The sequence below is a fragment of the Branchiostoma belcheri genome, unplaced genomic scaffold (genome assembly GCF_001625305.1).
Source record: "Branchiostoma belcheri isolate BF01 breed outbred unplaced genomic scaffold, Haploidv18h27 scaffold20, whole genome shotgun sequence".
Taxonomy (NCBI): domain Eukaryota; kingdom Metazoa; phylum Chordata; class Leptocardii; order Amphioxiformes; family Branchiostomatidae; genus Branchiostoma; species Branchiostoma belcheri.
Window position 1 is genome coordinate 2,449,785 of NW_017803491.1, and position 18,903 is coordinate 2,468,687.

The 18,903-nt window shown below is 44.7% G+C and overlaps 1 protein-coding gene across 1 annotated transcript in view; it reads left to right on the top strand.

The window, feature by feature from the left end:
• The window catches only part of LOC109469086 (fibrocystin-L-like), a 41,164-nt gene extending 24,042 nt beyond the window's left edge, over nucleotides 1-17,122 (top strand). The window contains 34 exon segments of the mRNA XM_019767470.1: nucleotides 9-180; nucleotides 582-806; nucleotides 1,226-1,854; nucleotides 2,470-2,612; nucleotides 3,048-3,241; nucleotides 3,569-3,698; nucleotides 4,097-4,262; nucleotides 4,687-4,794; nucleotides 4,797-5,000; nucleotides 5,336-5,460; nucleotides 5,681-5,810; nucleotides 6,187-6,435; nucleotides 6,843-7,016; nucleotides 7,400-7,636; nucleotides 7,947-8,175; nucleotides 8,571-8,748; nucleotides 9,063-9,216; nucleotides 9,354-9,365; nucleotides 10,118-10,256; nucleotides 10,662-10,894; nucleotides 11,065-11,337; nucleotides 11,766-11,935; nucleotides 12,238-12,360; nucleotides 12,504-12,669; nucleotides 13,039-13,166; nucleotides 13,539-13,697; nucleotides 13,858-13,935; nucleotides 14,470-14,671; nucleotides 14,964-15,136; nucleotides 15,256-15,649; nucleotides 15,938-16,119; nucleotides 16,308-16,419; nucleotides 16,533-16,880; nucleotides 17,100-17,122. Coding sequence (XP_019623029.1) covers nucleotides 9-180; nucleotides 582-806; nucleotides 1,226-1,854; nucleotides 2,470-2,612; nucleotides 3,048-3,241; nucleotides 3,569-3,698; nucleotides 4,097-4,262; nucleotides 4,687-4,794; nucleotides 4,797-5,000; nucleotides 5,336-5,460; nucleotides 5,681-5,810; nucleotides 6,187-6,435; nucleotides 6,843-7,016; nucleotides 7,400-7,636; nucleotides 7,947-8,175; nucleotides 8,571-8,748; nucleotides 9,063-9,216; nucleotides 9,354-9,365; nucleotides 10,118-10,256; nucleotides 10,662-10,894; nucleotides 11,065-11,337; nucleotides 11,766-11,935; nucleotides 12,238-12,360; nucleotides 12,504-12,669; nucleotides 13,039-13,166; nucleotides 13,539-13,697; nucleotides 13,858-13,935; nucleotides 14,470-14,671; nucleotides 14,964-15,136; nucleotides 15,256-15,649; nucleotides 15,938-16,119; nucleotides 16,308-16,419; nucleotides 16,533-16,880; nucleotides 17,100-17,122 — 6,362 coding nt within the window.
• The last annotated feature ends 1,781 nt before the right edge of the window (nucleotides 17,123-18,903 follow it).

Below are 18,903 nucleotides of genomic sequence, written 5' to 3' on the forward strand. Positions count from 1 at the left end.
TCCCACAGGGGAGTTTGCCACCCAGACGTGTTTCCAGGGCCGGTTCGGTGACGAAGTCGGGACGGACGAGTTCGGTTCGCAGATCATGCTCCACGGAAGGGAGATGAACAAGGGCTTAGTGGTGGGCAGGTTTTCACACATAGAGGTCACTCACGCTGGTCAGGCCTACAGACATGGCAGGTAGGGACCACTTCAAATATCACTAGGATTGAAAAATTCTAAAAAGGCAATATTCTTCTAGAATGGTCCCAAACAAAAGGCACAAAGCTGAGTCGTCAGAGTTAGCCCGGATAGTATGTAGTCGCTTTGAATTGCTTGGTGGAAGCGAGTTTCACTTCTGAATCCTTGGTTGATAACTCTGGTACTTGTAGGCATTAGTTTTTCTTGTACTTTTCTGAACTGGTATATACTTAGCATATTGCTGGTCTGGACATTATTCTTCTGTCTTCCAGTGACACCCACTGCAGGTTTGTTTCCGTGGCGCTGTCACCCTTTCATAGTTGTACGTAATTTTTTTACCCATGTTCTGAAAGGCCTTGTCAGATGCTAGCTTTGTAATAACTCACTGACACTTATTACAGATACGCTATCCACTTTCACCTGAATGGCGACATGCCTGAATCATATGTAAAAGGCTGCTCCATACACAAGAGCTTCAACCGCGCCGTGAACATGCACAACTCACACAACCTCACGGTAGAACGTAACGTCATCTACAACATCATGGGAGGTTCCTTCTTCCTGGAGGATGGCATTGAGCAGGACAACAAAATCCAGTACAACTTGGCTGTTTTCGTCAAATCAAGGTAAGAACATCATAATCTCGATAACAATCAATCTGAAGTAGATATAGTTTGCGTCAATGAATTACGACATAAAATGCATTACTACTCTTGCGATTGCTGTTACACCATGGTTTATGTTTGATACATTCCTGAAGACCACAACTTTGAACTCAGAGCACATTCGACTCAAACTCCTGTCATTGAAGTGAAACCCAATCTCTGCCCACTCACTTCTGAATCCAAACACTCCCTAAACTAGCGCCACACAAAACAATACTTCCGTCCCGGATGTAAAACATTTACATACTGCTCAATCAGATGTATGTAAATTGGGCATTTGAATGCCTTATCCAAATGTATTGACTTCTGATTAAGGATAGGTAATCAATGAATGTTATTATGTATCAGGAGTTAATAAGATATCGCAAACGACATTACAGTACAAGTTTGCTGAATGACGACATCACCCCTGCCGCATTCTGGGTAACAAGCCCGAACAACATCATCCGACACAACCACGCAGCAGGCGGCACGCATTTCGGCTTCTGGTACCGCATGCACGCACACCCCGACGGCCCGTCCTTCGACCCAAGCATCTGCCCGGACAAGATCCCACTCGGGGAGTTCTACAACAACACCGTCCATTCCCAAGGTTGGTACGGGATCTGGATCTTCGAGAACTACTTCCCCACAGAAAACGGGGCCTGCGGCGGAGGAAGACCGGAACCCGCTAAGTTCTACAAGCTGACCGCCTGGAACAACCACAAGGGAGCGGAGTGGGTCAACGGCGGGGCCCTCCAGTTCGTCGACTTCGTCATGGCTAGCAACGATGAGATAGGGATAGATATAAAGGGCATTGGCGGCACTGAATGGGGAGAGGAATTTGGAGCTGTGATCAAGAACGGTTACGTGATTGGTCACCTTGATGCCCTGAACGAAACATACCCCTCAGGCACCCACTGTCAGCAGAACGGCATCGCCCTGCCCTATTCGCCGAGGATGACTGTCAACGGGACCACCTTCATCAACCATGATCGCAGCTGTACAGCCATGTCTATAGGGGCAGGAGGTACTGTAATTATGTTCTATGATTAATATGGTATACGATTATAAAATAAATAGGACTAAATATTCATAAAAGTTGACTGTGGACGGCGATTCTTAATACCCCCATTACATTTAGACGGCGCTCTCAGGCCGCTCTCTCCGCGACCTCAAATTGGCCAGAGCGTGGAGAGAGCGCCAACATCGCCACGGGAGGGCGATGAGAGTGGCATGAACGCTATGGTCAGCGATGGTTAGGCCCCCATGCCACTTAGCGGCAGTATATCTAAATTAATGTTGGGACAGTTGCGCGCTCTCATGACGCTTGCTTCGCGCTCTCACGTCGCTCATTGTTGCATCGCCGTCCTCGGCGCTCTCATGGCGATGGTATGACGCGGTTCCTTACCATCGCCGAGGTGACGGCGCTCATGAGCGCTCTCACGGCACTGTTTTTCAAACGCGACCGAGAATATCCTAGTGACTAGCTTTGGGGATACACACACGCGCGCGCGCGCACACAGACACAGACACACACACACACACACACACACACACACTCACCCATACACACACACGCACACACTTAGATATATGAACACGCAGGAAACTATAATTACTAAGACCGTTTCGTCCCTTGCAGGTGGACCTAATTTCGGCGGTTGGTACTACCGTACGACCGACCTACGCTTTTATGACTCTCCCAACAAAATCGTCTTTCAGTGGGAACACCAAGCAGTGTTCCACGACTTGGATGGGTCATTGAGTGGTACTGTTGGAGCCAGGGTACGTGTGCTTTACATATAAATATATGGATACCTGGTGCTTTCGGGTCTTACAGATTCTATAGTATTCTTCAAAGAATGATAACAAGCGATCCGTTTAAGGTCTTTTTGCCTCTTTGAAGGTGAAATTGCCCACGATTCCTTATTTCATCAGTACACGCACATGATAAAAGGAACCAGAAAGGCAATATTACTTCTTGTATGTAGATGTAGAATATTACCATTCTACATCCAATGCTGGTCTAAAATCATTTGCCAACATAAAATGACGCATGGTTTTAACGCATATGCTTCTTTCTCAAACAGATATATTTTTTGACGTAGTGTGTGTGGTAAACCGTGGCCTTCGTGTCTATAAATGTCTCCCTGAAACCAATAACACATCAGATATTGTAAAACCTATGTATAATCGTTGTTTTGTACACCTGACCTTCAGGTGACCCCATATAACCCTGCCCTCCCCCCGGAGTGTGAAGAGGACCCAGCGTTCAGCGGGGGCCATCCCGGAGTGGTGTGTGACCCATCCGTCGACTTCATCCGCTTCTCCTGGACCGGAGCACTCCCCGACTCCCTGAACGGCAAAAATGTCATGGCGTCGTCCATATACGGAACTAGTGTCATTCCCTTCAGGTAAAATCCGTGTCATATCTTCCACAATAAAATATAATACGAATATGCCATTGTGATTATGAAACACAAACTGCAATTGACAACACAATAAATTAATTGGACTTATCCAAATTTTCTACTGTACAACTCCAGTCAAGGAATGAGCAATCTACCGCTTCTGTGACGTCACGCAGATAACGCGTGACTCGGTGAGCAGTGGATCATAGGTTGCAGAAAGTCTGCAGCGCCCCCCGTCTCTGTTGAGGGATGTTTTTTCTGTCACATATTGGATGTTATAATTATAGCAGTTCATTAGAAATAATGATAAATATGTTTTTATATCAACAGGGCCAAACGTGTTTCCCACATGAGAGCGTGGATGACTACGTTGCAATCTGGAGGCACACACAACATTTTCTGGGAGAACGCCGACCACATAACTAATATATCGTACAGCGGAGTCTACTACCAAATACCCGTGAGTCGGAGAAAATATCACAACTCTCTGAAACTTTGCCATAATTGTGCATTTGGTATTAGGTCTTGACCTAGAAATTGCAAAGCGTGTATAGATTTTGGCCCCCTGGTGGCTTTTCTGGTACTGCAGCAACACTTTTGTATCTCGCACTTTAAACATGCAATGGTCACGATCTTTAAGTCGTAGGTATGTCCGTTGTAGATAGTATAGTTGTGCTGGTTTGTATGCATGGATGTGATAGCCAGGAATGTATGAAACATATTACTAAGTAATTAACCATATATGGTGTGATACCTGAACAAGTCTCGTTCGTGCAGCCATATGAGTCGTAAAGCATTTTATTATGTTCTTTTCTTTATGATTTAATTTCTCGTTTTTACTGCATTCTGTCCGCACAGGAAGACCAGTACGTCATAGTGTACCACAACCTCACCCAATCGCCAGACAAGTTTGCCATCATCCCCGGAGACGACAGAAACGCTTCCCTCCACCCGCTCACCTACGAAGACAACGAACACGGAGACTATTACTTCGACAACTCAACAAAATACTTCAGTTATCTGAGTATGTTCGTCATGATGTCATTGTTAGCATGAGTGTTTATCTGTGTTGGTATACTTCATCAGCCTTTCGTTTAGCCTTTTTGTCATAATGATTTAATTGTGTTGCATACACTGCCATGTACATTTATTTTTAAAACGACACTTTTATTTGCGTTAGGAATACATACGACCTTTCATAACGCTAGACTACAGAGTATACGTGTACTGTTACTTCTTGAAGATGTTAAAAGACGAAGTCTTAAGTTTGATTGATCCCCAAAACATCAACTTTGTTAAAGTGTTTTAAAGGCTTTACAGTCATTGTGCTACAAATGTCTCAAACTTACTATCCTTTGAATAATCATTGAATGTTACATAGATATAAAAGGATGTTGTTAAGTTGTTCCCTCCTATACCCTTAAGTTAACATTTTTTGGTATTCACAGTTTCCGGAAAGACTGCGTCAAGGGAGAAGCGTTCCGCCGTGCCGACGTCGTACGTCGACCGGGCCGTGCAGCTAAAGGTGTACCGGTGCTACTTCAAGGACTGTATCCCCCCCCGGTGCCAACTCTTGCACCAGGGGTAGAGACTGTGGACTACCACCTGGCCACGGAACGTCCGGAGGACTTTGAGCGATGGTCGAACCCGGCGACCTGGGAGGGCACGGAGGCTGGGTGGGGCGGTAACTATGGCGACGGGCGGAGGAAACGGCAGGTGTACGGACCCCCCAGGGAGGGCGATGACGTCAGGATTCCTCCTGGTAAGTTTCCGAGTTTTTCCAGAATATTATATGTTGAAGAGGAAAGGACAAATTTAAGTCGTTACAAAATTATCATGCTTAGAAGGCCTATTAGTTATTGATATACCCTTTAGCCACTTTAGGGGTTCAAAACAGATTAAGTACTGTTTGTAGGGTGTCTGTACCCGAGTTTTGATAAAATAGATGGAAATGTACTCAGCTCGCGTAGGAGAGGCAATTCGCCATTTCACTATGACTGATAGACAGACTGGTATGATGGCCAATTGAAAAAAAAGTGACCATAATAATCCATGTTTGTCCCAATCTTTAACTCGCGGTAAAAACGACCGTTCCAGACAAGTGGATTGTGGCAGATGTTGAGCGGATATCGCTGAACAAACTCTTCATCTACGGCGTTCTGGAGCTGGACGACGGACCTGACAAGAACTACGTCTTTAGTGCTGTTCAAATTCTAGTGCAGGTTTGTTAGCAGATGTACTCTTAAATCACCGCAAACTGTTTGGGTGACGATACTCGACCATTACAATTGTTAAACGCGCAGTTTCCATTCTGAGCTCATATCATTATATCATTAGTATCTAATGATAGTAATGTCCTTTGGTACTATTCTTAACAATTCGTTTTCCTGTCATTTTTATAATTCATCACAATAAAGAACTGTACTTTTTTTTGCATTCAAGGGTGGCCGTTTGATCATCGGCTGGGAGGACAACCCATTCCAAGGGATGGCTCGTATAATACTCAGGGGGAATCACCTTACCCCAGACATGCCACTACCGAACGGTCCCAATCTAGGAGCCAAAGCTCTCGGTTTGTAGTTGATATTTCATCGCTAAAATTGGTAAAATGTTCCATCTTTCATGTAGTTATTTTTGTATATCAGACATTGAAAATGCACAACAGTTTTGGCTTTGCACAGGTACAGTTTTGTAGCAGTGATCTAGAAATGTAACTACATGTACTTGTTGAAGTTGACGTTTGCCCAGTCTGTACTCCCATCTTGACTATATATGAATTACCAATAGAAATGCAACATTCATGAACTACTACATGTTGCTGTTAGGGAATTTCTGTGAAGAAAGCGGCAATTAAAATCACCCAGCAAATTAGCATCTGAGTGAGAAGCGGCCAATGCGTACACTTTCTTTTATTATATAGTGACAGTTTTGCTGTTGTCTCCATACAGGCTGTTTTGGTGGCTGTGACATCCACGGTAAAAACCGTGTGGTGACCTTCACCCGTCTGGCCCAGACCGGTAACGTCGGTGACAGCACCGTTACACTGGTGAAGGCCGTGGACTGGGTGGCGGGTGACGACATCGCCATAGCAACGACCACCTTTGACGTCTGGCAGACAGAAACGTTCAAGATCGTCAGCGTGTCAGAAGACATGACAACACTCACACTGAACGGGACACTGGCCTACAGACACATGGGTGCGCAACATTTTCTTTCCTTTATGAAAGTCTATCTGAGTTGCTGTTAAAATCACACCGTTGAACAACGCATCAACCTTCTCTCAACCGGGACGGGGGGCGATTTAGACTTCTAACAACATTTGTCCCCTTGCATTGACGTCACAAATACCAGTGCAATAAACAATAAACCTCAGTGCATTATTAAAACAAATACTTTCATAGTGCTTTAACTGGCCTGTAAATTCACCTGTGAATCCATTGGTAATGTAATAAGGTCCACTTTAAAAACGTTAAAACTTTCATACTCAATAGTTGAATGAACAACCTAGTGCTTTGTGCTTCTTTGCGTGTTGTACCTCGCATATTGAGTCCTGTCTAATCGCGAAGCGCTAATTTGATAATTTTTTCCTCTTTTTTTTATTCAGCTGAAACTCTGACCTTGGCTGATGGTGAGACGACTGTCACAATGGCAGCTGAGGTCGGACTTTTCAGCCGGAATGTCCAAATCATCGGAGAGGATTATGACGACCTGTTTGAGGAGTCATTTGGAGCAAGGGTTCTGGTCGGGACATTTACGCAGAAGGACACTGAATATAGAGGTATTTCACTTGTTTGTAATCTCCATAAAACTGAAGGCATTCAGGGTGTGTCAGTCTGGTTGTTTTTCCGGATATCTGTGGTCAGCATAACTTAGGAAGGTTTTGATTTTTATGATTTTTGGCCTGTGGGTTGGTCTGGTAAGACGATGATCAAGGTCGGTTTTGGACCTGTTGGCGACTTTCCTTGGTAGTGCAACAGAACGTCTAAATTAAAAAAATTTTTGTCCTGGAATTTTTTTTTGTATTTCACACCAGCGCAGACTATGCTAGAATCGAGGTAAATTTTCGTCCACCTGGCGGCGTTCCTTGGTACTGCAACAGAACGTCTGATTTTTGTATCTTTTGTCCTTGAAATGATATTTTTTTTTGCATTTTAACTCCAGGCTACGCCAGAATCGAGAACGTTGAGTTCTACCACACTGGCCAGGAGGGCTGGACGGACTTCTACGACCCTCGCTACTCCCTGGCGTTCCTGGACGCAGGAGAAGTCCAGGATGATCACAGGAAGTCTTACATCAGGAGGAACACGTTCCACAGCGGCTTCTCTCCCGCCATCGGCGTGTTTGGGACACAGAACATGGATATAGAGGACAACGTCATTCACCATACTGTGGGACCAGGTGCGTTCTCCTTTCATTCTTTCGTTCATCCATCACTTTCGGGTACGGAAGTATTGTTTTGGGTGTCTGAGCGCTTCTCTGTCCAGAGTTGGTTAACAGTACCTTGTTGTATGAAGTATGAGAGGCTCTAGGAGGACCAAGATCGGAAGCCAGAAGGGAAAGTCGATAATTGCATGTTTCACGCAAGGCCATTGACAGATATAGTAACAATCTATTGTATATAGACTGTTACTGTGTTTGGGTAGGTTTCTAGACACTTTCCAACCCCCACTATTTATTTTGCATTTAACGCAAATTCATGTATCGGCAGCCATGCGCATATGGGGAGTGGACAACAAGGTACGGCGAAACCTCGCCATGCTGCTAATCTGGCCTGATGGGTACCAAGACCGAGACGAGGGCGGGCCTGAGTGGACCCCGTCCTTTGACATGTTTGATGCTCTGAGTCCTGTCCTGGTGGGGAACGTCGTGGCCGGCTCCCAGAGAGTTGGATTCCGTGTCGACGGGGAACCTTGCAGCGGGAGCACAGTTGAGGCCTGGTAAGAAGTTGAGAAGTCAGGAATAAGAGTAACAAGCAAGGATGCCATCCTTTTTAGCTTTAGTACACTACTTTTAAATTAGTAGCCTCTTCCCTGGCAATAAGACTGGTGAGGACGTCACGTAATGGGCATGGCCCCTGCTGATTGGCCTCTGTATATGCATAAATCAACAGGATGCCTACAGAATTAGGATTTCTCCCATAGGTGTTAAACATCAAGCTACTAGGGCCTGTCAGCCTGATCGTAGTGGGTCTCCTTTAAGCATGATTCAGTCAGACCAGCTTTTCCTGTATTACAGTTGTTCTGCACTGAGATACTTTGGGATTCCTTCGTTTTGATTGTGAATGCTGCACGCATCTTCCCCTGATCCGTTTCGTTCTTCCCGTCTTGACCAGGTCCGACAACGTTGCACACTCCTGTATGATAGGAGTCGCAGTGTTCCCCGAGGACGGTTTAAAACCCTGCAGCAAAATCTCCAACTTCACCGTCTGGAAGAACCATGACTACGGCGTCTACTTCCAGTCCGGAATAAACGACGTTATCGTCGAGAATATCGTATCTGTGGACAACCAGGTACAGTATTCTCAATTGTTTTCTGGCCTTTTTTCAGGAAGTATAATTTAACGACGTACGTTTTTCGCTGATAGAGTGTTACCATTCTATGCCACCTGTTACCATCAACTGCATCGTTTCAAAAGCTATGTGCTTTATTAATGTCCCTCATGTGTTTTAGTAGGCCTTGTTTGAACTTCTTATGTGATGACATTGTTTGTAACCCATGTGGTTGAGAGTTCCATGCTGCAGTAGTTCTGTATGTGAAGGCTTTTGTTCTTGGGAAAACTAAAGTGAGGAGTTAAGAACATGTTCGTTGAACCTCGCATTCACAGGTCGGTGTGTACACCATGCTGTTCGGCGCCAAGTCCCTAAACCACGACACCACCCACAAGACCGTGACCGTGCAGAACTCACTCGTGGTCGGCACCAGCCCGTTCTTCGACTGCAGAGCCGATTACACCCCGTCCGATCCGAGCTACAGAAATGGTGGATTTGTAAGAAAAGTCTTTATTTGCTTGTTGCTTATCGTGCCGTGTAATTATGTTTACCGAAGGAAAACATATTGTTTTTGCTCAGTTTCTTCTTCTTCTCCAAACAGTGACCTCTGACCCAGTCAAAGACAGCCTCTCGCCATGGTGACTGATGTTGGGTTACATAATGTTGCAATTTTATATTAGGAAGGATTTAGACTCCTGTCACCATATATGTGAATGTGCACGTGTTTGAGTAAGAATTAACAGAGCAAACCACATGCGAAGGTAAACATTATGCATTTGCTTTGCAAATGTTACTTTTCTAGTATATAATATAGATCCGTATATGTAGCTATAGATCTAAATGTTAGGATGTCTTCGTTCCTTTCTTTAGGGACGTGGTGTTAGCAGACCCGGTGGCGGCAGGGTGGGGCTACTTTCCAGCACGTTTTCCAGTAAACAGAACGCGGCTCGAATCCAGCCTTTCAACGGGGGCAAGGGATATCCCAGTCTGTATGGTACCGCGTACATCAGAGGTAAGCATCTTTCCATCATTATGTTCAATTTCAGGCCTATAAACTTTGCAACATTTGCCGAAGGCAACACAATAACTGTATTACTGACATGTCTGACAGTTTCCCAAATCTATCCAGTTGTTTGAATAAGTGTTTTGATGTGTACATGTCACTGACTGGCATAGTTACATAAAAGCATGTACGTGCTGTTAAAATGTAAAACAGCCGACACAGCCTTTTTGAAACACATGTAAATGCGATATACAGCATCTGCCCAATTAAGGAAGGCGACAGATGGTCAACCCAATGACAGCAGGAAAAAATGTTTGTGTACAAAGAAATTATCAGTATCTAAAACACAAGATCTACTTCTAGGTATGACCTTCTCCCACTTCAAAGAATCGTGTAAGGGTCAGGATGTGGTGTGGATGACCAACCCCGGACAGGAGGACGCCATCCATCCCACAAAGATCGCCGGCACCACGCTGTACGACGTGGAAGATTTCAACAAGGTTTTCTTCGATCGCCCATCTCTTGGGTAGGTTTCAAGCCAGTACCAAACATTTCAAGCTGATCAGAAATGACGTAACTTCCTTTTTTTCTGAAGAAAAGCAAATTGTAGTATCATCTACCACATTGAAAATTAAATTTCATTGATGCCTTGAATAGATTCATCCCCACATGTCTCATGCAAGGCCCGCCTCTTGTATATGTCAAACAACGGCCCTGCCATACCCGCCTGCGTTCCTTTATTATCGCTGCGTCAGCGCCTGCCAGCCGTCACCAACCAATCACATCGTCACTTCAGGTCAAGAGATAATGTGATTGGCTGTCCTCCAAAAACAGGAGAGGATTATCTGATTGGCTGGCCAATCAGATAACACTAACGCAGCGGGAAGAACAACAGGGCCGTTGCGACTTAAATTGTTTTGTGTTTTATCAGTAAAATCAACCCGGCCGACTGTGTGGACATGGAGTGTGACGCCAAGAAAAACGTCATCTTCGATGACGAAGACGGGTCCTTCCTGGGCTCGGTGGGGACTGTGATTTCGGAGGCGGAGTTCGAGTGGGACGGTGACCCGCGGAGGGGGCTGGGAGACTACCGCATCCCCAAGATGATGCTCACCGATCTGGATGGCCACAGGCTCGACATCAACGAGGTTGCCCCCTATAAAGGTAATTGTGGGGTATCACGTAGGGTGTCTGTATCAGTGAAATCTGAATTCTTGATATTTTGGCGACGACACGGGCGATTTTAATGGTGTTACGATCGCCCTGAAAAAAAACCGATCTGCTTTCATCGTTCGAACGACGGTGACCAACTGTTTTTTCTCAAATGAAAACAGGCATAGTTCGTGATGACAGCTGCACGTACAAGTCCTACTGGCAGGCCTGGGAGTGCCACGACATCGACTACGAGATGCTGATCATCGAAAGTATGGACGGAGACACGGAGATGCGGCGGTTGTCCCCGGTAGCCCTGCACACGGGGCAGTACGTGGACCTTGAAAACGGCCCTCAGGACCATGGCTGGTGTGCAGGCTACACCTGCCAAATGCGCATATCCACTTTCTGGACTGTTGTTGGTGTCGGCCGACATTATGATATATACTTCACAGGTACGAAACAAACATTTTTTTTAGGATCGGGCCAGGCGTTACCAAAACTTTATGCACATGCAATACCATTCCTTATAAGACAAATCGGTGCAATTGAATGTCAATTCTGTGTTCATTCTTTCTTATGGTTTTCAGCAAATTCCCATTTTGTACATTTAGTCTGGATTGTCTTGCACTTGTAGAACAAGAGAAGCCCAGCCTCCTTATATTCAAAATTATAATCTTGTGTATTTCTGCGTGTTTTCTTGAGTGACTACAAAAGGTCAGACAAAGTAAATTAGGTCCCATAAACTGCTAGGAGTTTTTTTTTTGCTGGATGGCAGTGAAAAATGCAGAGAGTTGGGCAGAGAACTTCACAATAATGAATGAATCAAGAGATTTCACGGAGGTATGAAATCTCCGATTTCTTGTTTTCAATGTAACAACAGGCACATCGCCTCAGAACTTGCGCCTGCACCTGATGAACGCAAGGGATGACCAGTCCATGCGGCTGGGAATCTTCTACGCAAACCCGCAGCGTCTGGACATCTACACGGGTGGAAGATACATCATGCCGGAGAACGGCGCCTATAACGACGCGGGCCAGCTAATTGTACTGGTTAGTGTTAGTCTTTTCCACACCCTATGGGGAATAAGGCAGCACCCATCTCCGTTTCTACATCCTCGGGCCACACAGCTGTGTATTGTCTAATTATGTAAATGTTGAAGCAGATGACTGGAAATATAGTTACAGTACTTCCGGGACGGAAATATTGTTTTGGACGGCGCTGGTTTAGGGGAGTTTGTATGTTTGGGTTCCGAAGTGAGCGAGTGCAGATTGGCTTTCATTTGATTGACAGGGTCATCATATATGCATGTTCAAATGTTTCATAATACATGTACTTTGTTCTTGTTCACTAGGAGCCGGAAACAGAAGGCCAGTATTACCCGGCCATGGATGGTGTCAACGGAGCTAACTTCTTCGACAGACCCTGGCAGAGACTGTACCTCACCATCAAGGGCAGCGAGCCAGTAGACATCAAGGTAACATTACACACTGACAGGATAATGACATAGGATAATGCTTTTTACATTATTTCAGTAAAGATGCCAAACGACTGTCTGACAAACTGCACGAACTGAAAATTTCATATTTGTACCTTAAAAAACATTGGTGTATTTTCCAGACCTCACCTGTCCTGTATGTCACCTTCGGCGTGCCGGCCATCACAGTGGATGATTTCTTCGAGGTGAATTTGCGCGCCAATCTTGCCGCGTACCTGAAAATCCCCGCCTCGAAAATCCGCGTGGTGAACGTCGTCAGGGAGGACAGTGGGAGAAAGAAGAGGCAGGGTAAGATAATAGAATCAAACGTTAGCCAATCAAATGTAACGACAATGATTGAATCAACAGCCAAAGCCTTATGGCTAACATTGCAAGTCTTTGCTATACGCCATTTTATTACTGCGTTTAAGTTTGGGAAGGCTGTTTATAATGTCAGGAAACGTATTTATGACATATCGTTTGTGAAAAAAGCCTAGTAGTACTCTGAAGTTTGTATGTGTGTCTATAAAGTTTGCAAAAGTTGGAGTACCTTCCGAGAAGCTGACGTTTCCCACGGTGACATCTGTGTACGTGTCAATGATACAGCTTCAACTTGTTGATGTTTTTGTAGACCTGCGTCACATTTTCTTTACCTGTTTGTTTATGTACAATGCGTAGGAATCATGAATGTTGATGTGGAGATCACAGACCCCCCAGTGGAGGACTATGACGATGCGATGGGCGTATTGGAGCAGACCCGCGAGGAGCTGCAGGTTGCCGCCTCGACCATGGTGGACGCCATGCAGGTAAGGCTGGCTCTGCCTTTTGTGCCGTCTCAGAACTGTAACATTAAGTTGTTTTGATAAAGTTTCAAAGTTTAACATTTGGCTATTTCCTGTATATGTAGCTGTATATATAACGAAATTTAGCTGTATAACAATTAACACCAAAATCTGTAGTATATCTCTACATCCTCTATATCATCTATCTCTACAGCATCTCTATCTTCATAACATCTAACTCTGTAGCATTCAGTCTGTATAGCATTTTCCCCTATAGCACCTATCTTTCTATCTCTGCAACATCTATTTTTATATATAGCACCTATTTATGTAGCAGCTATAACATCTAGCTCTGTACATATATGAACCAAATATCTCTGTTTCTACTTAATGTAGCTTGGGACGCTGAGCAACGATACTGGCATTCAAATCACCAGTCTGGCCATCATCGAGCCTGTGCCGACCCCCAACACCACGGAGTGGGAGGAGGTCACTCAGGAGGACTCGCAAACCTTTTCTCAAGCTACAGAAGTTCAAATTCCTGCGAGGATAGAGGTGGGCCTATTCAGTAACGTGAATTCTGTGTTTTGATAATTAGTCTGCTAAATTTACTCAGTAAGGGACTGTACGATATTTAGTGGGAAGAGGGTTGATGTTCTCATCATGGAATGTTTTCCATATTTGTTGATGTATATCTACGTCTTGTGTATTCCAGCTGCACACACAGCCAGTGCCGGTGCATGAAGGCTCTGAGTTCCCCGTCCAACCAAAGCTGCAAGTCTTTGATGATTCGGTAAGTAACGCTGAAATTTCTAAGTATAGATCTTACATGGATATTGTGATGATTTTGCTTCCTAGCATAAACTTTAGGAAACCTCTAGGACAACAAAGGTATTGGCATAAAATGTTTCTTCGTAGTACTTACTGAAGGTAGACTTTTCTTTAGGACCTTCTGCCTTTGGTTCAGTTCAGTTTCAGTTTTATTCAGATCCACAATTAGCCTCAAAAGAGGCTATTCTTCCTGTGGTCTGCACATTCATATTTACATACATATATTACAAACGTACAAAACATTACAAAATTAACAGTACATGACAAACTTTACACAATTCACCATATACAATCCAGTACTTCGCTAGTTGCATATGTTATTCCACAAGTGTGACATCCTGTATATAAAGCGCTTTTTCTGAGAGTTTGATTTTGGTTTTGGTAGTCTGATTTTGTTTGTGCTGGTTGAACGTGCTGGCTGGGTTCAGGTTAAACAAAGCTACAGGTATTTTCCATAGAAAATCAAATCGTTTGAAATCCCAATGTCATTTTCCAGGGAGAGTTGGTGATGAACCTTGGCACAGTGGCTTCCCGTTGGGAGGTCCAGGCCACCGTTCGCGCCGGAAGCGGAAGTGACTCTCGTGCCCAGATCATTGGTGACAACGCTGTTTTCAAGAACGGCTGGGCCAACTTCACCAACCTGGCCATCTCTCACAGTGGACAGGGATATATCATCGATTTTATCATCGTCAAACCTGGTAAGTAATGTCTCTAATGATAGTCTTCCAAACTGGTCTAGTACCATACGTAATACATTATTGTTATTATGGTAGTTACCCATTGTTGAATTAGATGCCTGGCAGTATTGATCGAAAACTATTGGGGCTGCACTGTTTTTTTGTCCAGGCATGCGCTTTTTCAGTGGAGCAGATATATTTCTTTGTAAAATCATGAAATATGGAAGCAATTTTTGCTGACGTTGGCAAAGTGATATTTATCCAAAATAGAAGAATTCTGTTTTATTGACAAGACTTTATTTTGGTTCACCAGAAGCTGCATCGACCTTCAGAGCGGCGTCCGACCCACTCTACTTGTCCGACCGTCTCCTGTCTGGTGCGTTATTCTCCATTACACAAAACCTGACGGTGGGCGGACCGTTCACCATGTCTGTGGGCATCACTGACGCTGTGTCAGGACTGGAAATACAGGACATCACATGGAAGGTTAGTCAAAGCTTTAAACAAATTGTCATCTCATTAAAAGTTCTGTTTTTTTGTGATTTGACAGTAGCTACCATTGCAAGCTCAAGGATGTGAAGAAACGTTTGTGATCTATCTTACAGGACCATGCCTGGACTTGTAGTGTTGAACTCTACAAGCCCTTCCCTCAGGACGGTGACCTGACCGGAAGTACTACAGTCAATTTTGACCCAAACACCGGACGTGCGACCTTCAACTCTATGACCTTAAACGACTTCAGCATATACTACTTCAAGTTCCACATCAGGAGCACCCCCGGAGACTACGACTTTTTGGTCGAGTCCCAGCCAATCACGGCGTGGCCTGCAGATTACGTCACGCCTGATGAGGAGGACTCGGCTCACGTGACCATGCGGTTTAGCGGTGACTATCAGCAGGTGGCTGCCGGGAAGGAGGGATATCTGGGGTCGGCTCTGTGGGTCCACATCATGGACACGTACACAGACGTCACCGTCGGAAACTTCAGCTTCTCGGAAGGTACTCCAACCTTTACAGACTTTATGGATACACGCACAAACTTCAAAGTAGACTTTTTCTTGAACGATATGTATGTGATAAAAGTTTCGAGAACAAGCGTCTTGTAAGAGTCAGATGGAAAGTTCCTACGTGATATTTTGTGTATTTGTTAGGCATTATATTTAGATTGTTAAGACATATCCCTTTAGAATATGTCTCGTTTCTTGTTTCTTTATTTTCATTGACGAAGGTTTCTTTTTGCAACGGCCTTTTGGATTGGCCTTCAATGTTTGTTACGCGTTTTTCCAGGGAGCGTTGTTGCCGACTTTGATATGACGGGCACAACGACTGGCGTGAACCACACCCTGATCGGACTGTGGAACGAGGTGAAAGACGGTCTGACGCTCGTGGTAGAAGGAAACACTCTCAGAGCACAGGTGTCCATGTTGGTTGATGGGGAGGACTACTACGGCATGGATTCCGGTCCACCGGTACGTCAATAGTCTACGAGTTATGGTTTGTCAAATTAACGCATGGTTTGCAAGTTAAGCTTGTAGCGTAACTCACGCATGGCCATGGCTTCTGTTAATACTAATTCACTCGATGCCACAAAAAAGACAGATGTCTACTGGTCAAAATCAAAATGATCTATATAAATGTGTGTTCCTCCGTTTTCCAGGCTGCGCCACCGGCTGACTTCCCAGTTGGCGCGATCATCGGCGTAGTGTTCGTCGTCATCATCGCAGCCGGTGTCATTGGTGTCTTCTTTTACTTAAAGAAGAAACGACGAGGTAAGCCATGATGTCTTTTGGAAACATCCTGCAGTTAAAAGTATTGACGATATTTTATTTAGACCGTTATATTATGTACACACCAACGCGTTTACTGTGTCTTGTAATTTCAGGGCCATTTTCGAAGACTCAACCCGAAGACGAAGACCCAGTGGAAAAGCCTAGCGGGTCTGGTTTAGGCTCCGACAACGGGTCTTTCATTGAGATGAAGGAACCGAGGATGATGACAGCCCCTGCTGTTCTGCCGCCGCTGAAGATGGTTCCGCCCGGCTACACGCATCACCTGCAGGGGAAGGCCGTGGTGCTGCCACCCGTGCTGGGTACGGCGGTGCCCAGACGTGCCTCGGCGGCGTCCGTTCTGACCGTGTCCCGCCCGAGCTCGGCCGCGTCACGGTCCAACAGTATGCCTGAAGTGGACGTCACCTTGCCGGGAGTGTCTCCACGGGGATCGGTAGATCTGGGTGAGTTTTCGATTTAAGGGGTCACTTGTAGACTGTAGAATTAATTTTTCATACATTTTCATATATGTAGACAGTTGTCAAGAATAGAATGACGTACGTTTTAGTTGTAAGATTCAAAGGTGCGTTGTTATTTGAATACATATGAACCTGAAAAAGATGCTTATATGACACATACTGACAAGTGTATAATACTTAATCAATTTCTATTATCTCCAATAGGGGCTTCAGCAGACCCTCCCTAAGCTCAAAACCTGTCATGCCATTCCCTGATCCCAAGCGGGACGATCGCCGTCCTGAAGCCGCAAGTTTGACTAGAGTACACCGGCGTCAAAGGCACGGCCGATGGATCTTTTATTCTCAAATTAAACCAAAGATTTTGTGTGACTGTTTGTTTTAAAAATGGAACTTAAGCACTTTCATGTTGGTCTTGGATTTGAAAGATGACAATACACCGTTTTTAAGGTGTTTTTTTTCCGACCGTTTTTAAGGTGTTTTTTCCGGTGTATTAATAAGGTTATTAATTTTCAAATATACAACCTACATTTTAGACAGACATCCGGGCAAGATTTGTAACCTAGCGATTGGTATTTATCTTTAAGACTACGTAGTACAAGGTTTTTAGTAGGTGATACATGTACTTGTATATAATGCAATCGGTTCAGTGTCAAAAACACTATACTTCCTACATTGAGAGTACGCAGTCAGAGCTATAAAGTCGCAACCAACCAAACACTGTAGTATTTGTGTTACGTGATTCGCTGATACAAAGTGTGCTGATCTTTTTTACGCATTAGGGTGTTTACATTTTTGTGGTATAGTAAGAGAATGTTATCATTCGTATGTTAAGATATAGAAACTCGGGTTTGGTGTTTTCTAATTGTTTTCATGTAAATAAAGTGTTATTTTTGTGTACTTCGAGAGTCTTGTTTCGTCACTAACAAACTGGGGCCGTCCCAGAAGCTTACATCATTTCAAGAATAACAAAAGCCATAGACGGTATATACAATTTCATTCAAGTTATCAGAAAATTGTTACATTAGACTGATGGCCTTTCATGGCAGGAATCTTCATGCTCAGTGCACAGACAAAATAACCAGAACCAACAGAACAGGTCACAATGTTTAAGTGATTCTTGTACAGAGGTGGTCACTACTACAGATCAGACTGTAGTCTGACTCAATATGCTCTAGTCTATGACAATAGTACTAAAGCAGATGTTTTGTTGATAAGATATTGTATGACAGATGAAACTACAAGGCTGTCAACACTTAGTTTTCACAAAGGGTAGCCGGATATACCATAAGTCTTCTGGTATTGGATGCGTATATGAAACCGCAGAGAACCACACCTGTCCTTGGTGCTGAACGCCTTCTATACACGTAGACATGTTGACACGGGTAATGTTGTAAACATAAAAAAGAAACATACCGTCATCGATCAGCGAAGTGTAGCTTCATCAGAAGCATATAACAGTAACAAAATAACATAACATAACATAACATAACAGTCAACAAACGTTGATGTGGAACTGTTCTCTCTACGTGATCTGTGCCATGAGGTTGTGTACCAGCGAGCCGGCCACTAACAGTCCCACCACCACTAGCGCCACGGTCTGGACGCGTTTGATCCGCCTGATCACGCGGTGCCTCCTCTCCCGACTTGTCATGTTTGTGTTCATGACGGAGCTGAGGTACAGGTTTAGTTCTGTAGTACTCAGGATGAGCACACTGTCTACATCAGTCATGTCCGGCGTGTTTTTCAGGTCGCCCTTCGCTTGGGTTTCCACAGAAGCGTCCGGTTTCAGCTTCAGTTCGGTAGACTCAGTCGCCGGGGTCTCATCTGGTGGTGCCACGTCCTCGGAAGGATCAAGCTCGTTTTCATCAATGCGGCGTCTCACCGGGATGTTACCATCATAGTGCTTCTCTCCACTCAGGAAATCCCAGTCGTCAAATCCGGGCGTGTCCGTCTGGTCTGGGACGGTCTTCACCTGGTCTGTGGGAGGAATCGGGGGACCGTTGGTTGG